The 7,191-nt window shown below is 42.7% G+C and overlaps 1 protein-coding gene across 1 annotated transcript; it reads left to right on the top strand.

Annotated features, from left to right (window-relative positions):
- Positions 1 to 1,222: 1,222 nt before the first annotated feature.
- Positions 1,223 to 6,110, top strand: Ccl9 (C-C motif chemokine ligand 9). Its single transcript, NM_001012357.1, has 4 exons — positions 1,223 to 1,406; positions 4,237 to 4,293; positions 4,723 to 4,831; positions 5,172 to 6,110. The coding sequence occupies exons 1-4, from the start codon at positions 1,331 to 1,333 to the stop codon at positions 5,281 to 5,283; spliced, it is 354 nt and encodes a 117-aa protein (NP_001012357.1). The 5' UTR covers positions 1,223 to 1,330; the 3' UTR covers positions 5,284 to 6,110.
- Positions 6,111 to 7,191: the final 1,081 nt, after the last annotated feature.

Below are 7,191 nucleotides of genomic sequence, written 5' to 3'. Positions count from 1 at the left end.
AATCATAGCAAAAAGTTTCCCTAAATCAGGCAAACAGCTAATCAGATAGAGACGGCACTTAGAACACCAAATAGACAAGACCCGAAAAGAACTTCCTCTTGTCATATTATAATCAAAATTATACTACTAAATATTCAAAACAGTGAAAGTGTGTGAAAAGCATCAAGAGAGAACCACTGAGCCACATGTCAGGAAATGTCCATCAGAATAGCAGACGAGCTTAGAATGATGTCCTTCAAGTCGTGGAAGTTATCAACCTCCAGCCCAGACAGTATTGCCAATTCAAGGAGAAAGGCAATCTTCCTATGATAGAAACAGGCTAATGAATCTCAGGAAGGCTGAACCTGGGTCCCTTGCAGAAGCAACTAGTGCTGTAAATCAGTGAGCTATCTCTCCAGCCCTCTCTTCTTATTCTATTTGACCACATCAGAATAAAAGCGCAAATCAACGGCAAACATTCACAAACTCATGGAGATTGGATAACTCAGTATGTAGACCAGGCTAGCCTCAAACTAACAGACACACACAGATACCTGCCTCTGCCTCCCAAGTGCTAAAATTAAGGTGAACACCATCCCATCCAGCCTTAGATGTTTCTTCTGACGGATGGTCTAAAGAGATTTTTTTCCTCTGAAGCTAAAGTATATCAAAAATATCTAAAGAGGCCGGAGAGTTGGCTCGGTGGCTAAAAACAAATGCTGGGTTCAGTTCTCAGCACCAACATGATGGCTCACAACCATTCATAACTACAGTAGCAGGGAATTTAACACCCTCTTCTGACCTCCACAGCCCACTGCATGTATGTGGTAGACATACATACATGCAGGCAAAGCATGAATATAAGATAAATCTTTTAAAATTAAAGAAAAATCGTTAAAGAAGGAGTAAATAATAATTTTATATATCTCTAGTAAGACATAGACGTTTACTTTTCTCTGTATCTGTTGGTCAACTGGAAATGGGCATAAGCCAGGGTCCTCCAAGCTAACCCTCATCAGGAGTCTAGAAGAATTCCCCCATTCCCACTCTGTGGTCAGAACTGAAGGAGCGAATGAATTTTATAGGAGGAGAAATTCTTCTGGAAATATTTATTCTCTCTGAATCGATTGAAAGTTTGGAAAGCCCCAAGTCACCTTTGCCCTCCACTTCCCAGGGTACACTGAACCCTGTTCCCTCTCTTAGAACTAGCATGTTGGGTGTCATGTAGCTAAAGAAGGGCATTATGAGCTGTAACACGGGGACTTCCTGATCCTCTTACATTTATAAATAGCAAGACAGAGCCCGAAACAGCAAACAGTCTGAAGGCCAGCTGAGTGGGCCCACCAGGAGGATGAAGCCCTTTCATACTGCCCTCTCCTTCCTCATTTTTGCAGCTACTCTTGGAATCCAGGCCCAGATCGTACATGGTGAGTCCTGTGGTAACTGCAAGGCTGGGGGAGGTATTTAATAATCTCCATCCTAGACAGACCTGCCTCTGTCTATAGCCTCTGGATCAGTGGTTCTTAACCACCCGTTGCCACCCTTTTGGGAGTCGAATGACCTTTTCACAGAGCTTTCCTAGGACATATCAGAAAACACAGGTATTTACTTTATGATTCATAACAGTAGCAAAATTAGAGTTATGAAGTAGCAATGAAGTAATTTTATGGTTGGGGATCACCACGACAGGAGGAACTATATTAAAAGGTCACAGCATTAGGCAGGGTGAGAAGCACTGGTCTGGATCCTGGCACACAGATGGCTTTGTTTCCATTTGGAGACGTAATTTTTTTTCCTTTTTCATAGCCAGAGTTATTTGATAACTTTTCCTAGCTAATCTTAGCTAGTTTTTTTAGTTAAATCAAAATAACTATAATTAAATCATAAATTTGTAGAAATATACACAAGACTCTGTGATGCTAGAGTTATTAGATGTCAGTTAGTATAAAACCATCATTTAAAAAAAAAAGAAAGCGCTTACCTAGGAAGCGCAAGGCCCTGGGTTCGGTCCCCAGCTCCGAAAAAAAGAACCAAAAAAAAAAAGAAAAGAAAAGAAAAAAAAGAAAAGAAGAAAACATTGGGACCAGTCAGGCCAATGGCTCACCTGAGGTCACTGTCTCATTTGAAGCTATGAGATTTTAGTTTATGGAGGTGACCAGAGCTCAACACAGAGAGACCCTGTGAAATAAAAGAATGTATTCCTCAACTTTTCTAAGGAGAAGACATACATCACGCCCCACAGAGACAAGGAGAATACTGGAGTTGGGTCAGGAGGCATAAGTCATAGAAATAGAGAAACTGTGTCAGATTCTTTATTGGAAATACTGGAAAGGGGGCAGGGCACAGTGCAGGGTTCAGTTAAAACGTCCTTCCTAGACTGAAGAAGTCTAGCAGACTTTGTATCTACGGGCAGTCTTTAAGGCTCTAGCTTTAAGATGAGTTAGGGCAAGGAAAATACCAGCATGGTGTTTGAGATAGAGGCAGCGGTTGGGCACTGGGTTCAGCAAGAGTTGGTTTGAATCCTTGGTTAGGAAGCAGGCAACCCGTCCCTGAGGTCAAGATTTTAAGTATGTCAGAATACCATAAGACGCAGAAAACAAAATATCGTTCGCAGAGTTAGCGGCTGCTTGATGCTATAGCTGATTCCTTCCTCCTCTGGCATCCCTGGGGAGTCAGACAAATGGAAATTCATTCTTGTGGAAAAAAAGGAGTTAGAAGACAAGCAATTTTACACGGTCTCGTATGTATTAGTGCCGTGCTCATTTTGCAAACCAGAGAACTCAAACAGAGAAGCCTTCAATAACTTAAGACTACGTGAGTAGTAACGGGTAAAACTGAGAGGCAGATTAGTCATGATGCCATAGTGCCGGGGAAATGTTAGTGATTCCTCCCCACCCCACCCCCAAAACAAAAAACAAAAAAATAAAAAACAGACAGGAGCTGATCTGATGTAACTCACAGCAGGGTCTTTATTCTATTCCAGCTAGCTCGGGCCCCACCAATGTACCGCTGTCATGCAGGACGGTTTGCGGGGAGCCCGGAATGTCTGTGGGGCAAGGCTTTATAGTAAGCAGCAAGCAGGAAGTACATGTGCAAGCGTCTAATTGGAAAACCACTGCGCCCTTTAACATAATTGGCTGGTGCTAGGAGCCATATCATAAACTTAACTTCTGTACCCCTCTGCATTGGTGGTCGTTAGGCAGGGAGTGGGCTTGTATCCTGGGGGTGCAGGATAGTAGGGGGAATAGCCTGGAGACAGTGGTCTTGTTGAGGGTGTAACCTGGAGACGCTGGTTATGTTGGTGATTAGCCTAGAGACTGGAGCTAGGCTCAGGTTTTGTTGGGAGGCAACTTGGAGACTAATGCTAGGTACCAGCCTATTAGTTTACCTGAGTTCAAACTTACGTCAGGTTCTCTAAAGTGGAGTCTGATTTTAAAAGATTTGGCATCTCAATGTGTTTAAGAACAGGCGATGCTATTTAAGATTTACTTTGGAAACCACCCACATCACTTCAAGCATGTTAAAAAAAATAGTCATACTACACATAATTCATATGCAACTGTTGAAGACATGATATGAGAGGTTAGCAGTCTTGTCTTAGCAATCCTTTAGCAACAATCTTTGGGCTTAGATACATTTGGGGATGCAGGATTATTGCGGATTTTAAGAAGTGACACATTGCTGGGTGTCACTGAACATCCCTGATGGCTTTCTTCAGTGTGTCCTTTAATCAGATATGTATATAAACCTAGACTATCAGGAACCTCATTTCACGTCAAGGGGCTTTGTGTCACCAAAGGAGTTTGTGCTTCAGAATCAGAAGAGTTTTGTTTCATTTTGTTTTGTTAAGATCCCCAAAAAAATCTCATGTCACCAAAGGGGAGAAATGGGTCTTAGACTCCAAGTGTGTGATGGCAATCCCACAGTGGAGTCTGTCTCAGCCTTGGCAAGAATGGGGGCTAGGGGCTGGAAAGATGGCTCGGTGGTTAACACCACTGGCTGCTCTTCCAGAGGTCCTGAGTTCAAATCCCAGCAACCACATGGTGGCTCACAACCATCTGTAATGGGATCCGGTGCCCTCTTCTGGTGTGTCTGAAGAGAGTGACAGTGTATTGACGTATATTAAATAAATAAATAAATAAATAAATAAATAAATAAATAAATAAATAAATCTTAAAAATAATAATAATGGGGGATAGGATAGTGAGTGGAGATGCTGAGACGCTGATGCTGACCTCTGCCCCCTGTTTCTTCCAGCGACAGAGACAAGAGAAGTCCTGAAGGCAGAGCAAGGACATCAGCTTTTTAGCCTGGGTAAATATCTCATTACAGCGATGTTGAGAAGCACCAGATGGTTGCAGGTTACCACCAGAGCAGCACCCTCCCTGGTGACAGAACAGAAAAAGGTCATGAGGGTGGTTGAGGATGCTATCCAGAAATTCCAGGAAGATCAGGACGGGTCATTAGTATTCCCCCAAGATACGCCTTTTCTATGCACCAAGTCTGCCAACTGGGGGCAGAAGTCGCCTATAGGTGACTGTGCATGGCTCCCCTATGGACATGCTCCCAGCCCTATTGTGGGCCACCTTAGGCCGACTCAAGGGTGTGGAAAGAGATGGCAATGCATGCAGGGTGCCTCCCCTGAGTCCCGGAGCCTTCTCACCTCCCATGGGACCACTAACCCCCCTCGGCACTCTTGAGACCAATGACCTGGCCCTTGAGTGACCTTTTGTCTTCTTACAGGCTTTCAAGACTCTTCAGACTGCTGCTTATCCTATACCTCACGGGTCCATTGTTCAAGATATAAAAATTATTTTCCAACCAGTGGTGGGTGCACCAAGCCGGCCATCATGTAAGTGTCAAACTCACTCATTGTGTGTTATGAGGAGTGGGAGCCTCCAGAAGCTTAGATGACCTGGTGGATAGACTTCCAGAAAAGGCCCCTCCTTGGATCTCACCAGGTGACGGGGAGGATACTTCAGGGTGTAGGGAAGGAGACAGCAGTCACTCCATGAGTCCTTAGAGAACCTCAAAGGTCTAGAGGGGGCCCCAGAGAGGGGATGATGGTGCTAAGCTACCTTCTGGAAAGAACAGACAGTTGAGTGGAAAATCAGAGGGTCCAGAGACTAGGGTTCCCCTTCCCTCTTTCCTAGAGAGCTCTGTTTGTAATCTTTCTTCTCCTTTCTCTTCAGCTTTGTCAGCAAGAAGGGGACCTTGGTCTGTGCCAACCCCAGTGATCTGAGAGTTCAGAAGTGCATTAAAAGATTGGAGCAAAACTCACAACCACAGATCTACAAACAATAACATTTGTTTGAGGAGAAGCGTGTAAACTGCCAGCTACTTTCTTTGGTCTTCCCCAATGACGACCTATAAGAGGCTCGAAACATTCATTTTTATAGGTGTATATAAACATTTATTTTTCTGTTCCACTTTAAAGCAGCACACCTAGCCTCGTCACAGAGGGGAAACTTGTCTGTGCCAACCTCAGGCATCTGAAAACTCTAAAATGCCTGGAAGGTCTGAAGCTGACCTCAATGACTATGCATAATATTTGATTGAGATAAAAAGGCAAGGGCTGGAGAGATGGCTCAGTGGTTAAGCACCTGCTGCTCTTCCAGAGGTCCTGGGTTCAATTCCTACTTAGATGACAGCTCAAACCATCTGTAATTCCAATTCCAGGGAGAACCGATGTCCTATTCTGTCCTTTAACTAGTAGTATTTACAGTATTTTTTTTTTGGTTCTTTTTTTCGGAGCTGGGGACCGAACCCAGGGCCTTGTGCTTCCTAGGCAAGCGCTCTACCACTGAGCTAAATCCCCAACTCCTACAGTATTTTTTATAAATTCAGTTTGACATGACCATCTCGAGCTGTAACCATCCCAATTGCCTCAGAATAAGTCAAGTTCTTCTACTTAGTTTCCCAGCAGATTATAAGTGGATAAACTGTGAGAGTGGCCCTTAGGGCTTTGGGACATGTCTAGTTCTGATAGTCACTTATGACAACCTGGATACATTCAACTAGGATGAAATCCATTCTGCCTTAGCCCATTAATATGCCTGTGAGGACCCAGCTGATCTTCCCACCACCCCTCCCCTCCAGTAAGCCACTAATAAAGTGCGTCCATGAAGCCACAGGTCTGTCTGCCTCTTTTTTTCTTCAGTTTCATAGGACCATGGGCTGAAATTGGGCTGTTAGGGAGAAAAGTGCCCCACTTTCATGTACCTTTGAATATTTTCTTCAAAACAAAAGACATCATGGTACAATTTTTAATTTTCCAAAAGCATAGCTCATTCCAATGTAGACTTCATAGCAAGGATGTATTTTACCCACTAGAGAGGGAACCATTAAACTCATCTACAAGTCTTTGGAGGTCCTCCCTGTTTGACGGGATCCTCGATTCTATTTGGTTTGATCAGCTTGTTTTTACATTGGTTTCATGCCGTTCCTGTTACATAGCTCTGTAAACAATAACCCCTTCAGCTGAGTCTCTATCATTCAGGGATGTTTGGGTTATCTAAGATATTTTGTGTTTCCATATGAATTTTAAGATTGTTATTTTTAAAATCTGTGAAGCATTGCATTGGAATTTTGGTGGGGATTGCAATGAGTCTGCAGATTATTTTTGATAGACTGGCCATTGTGACAATATTAAAGCAGACCAAGAGCATGGGTGGTCTTTCCATCTTCTAGACTCTTCTTCAATTTCTTTTCTTTGTTTTAAAGTTTTCATTGTAAAGGCCTTTTGCTCTATTGGTTAGGTTTATTCCAAGATATTTTTTGTGGCTATTGCAAATGGGATTTTCCTCCTGATTTCTTTCTCAGTGTGTTTGTCATTTGCTTATAGGAAGACTATTGATTTTTTGTATGTACAGGTTGTGTCCTGCCACTTTGCTGAAAGTGTTTATCAGTTCTAAGAGTTTTTTTTAGTGTAGCCTTTGGAGTCTTTTATATATAGAAAAAAATTATATCATCTGCCAAAGAATATAGTTTGACTTTTTCCTTTCCTGTTTAAATTCATTTTGCCTCCTTCTCTTGCCTAACTGCTGTAGCCAAAACTTCAAGCACTTTACTGAAAAGAAGTATAGAGAGAAAGTATCCATGTCTCTTTCCTGATTTTTAGCAGAAATGCTTTCAGTTTATCTCCACTTAGCATGATATTGGCTACAGGCTTGTTGTATATTTCCTTCATTACACTGAGATGTTTTCCTTGGA

Source organism: Rattus norvegicus, chromosome 10 (assembly GCF_021556685.1).
Source record: "Rattus norvegicus strain SHRSP/BbbUtx chromosome 10, alternate assembly SHRSP_T2T, whole genome shotgun sequence".
Classification (NCBI taxonomy): Eukaryota; Metazoa; Chordata; class Mammalia; order Rodentia; family Muridae; genus Rattus; species Rattus norvegicus.
The sequence above is the reverse complement of the archived record's forward strand: the minus strand, read 5'-3'. Positions and strand labels throughout refer to the sequence as shown.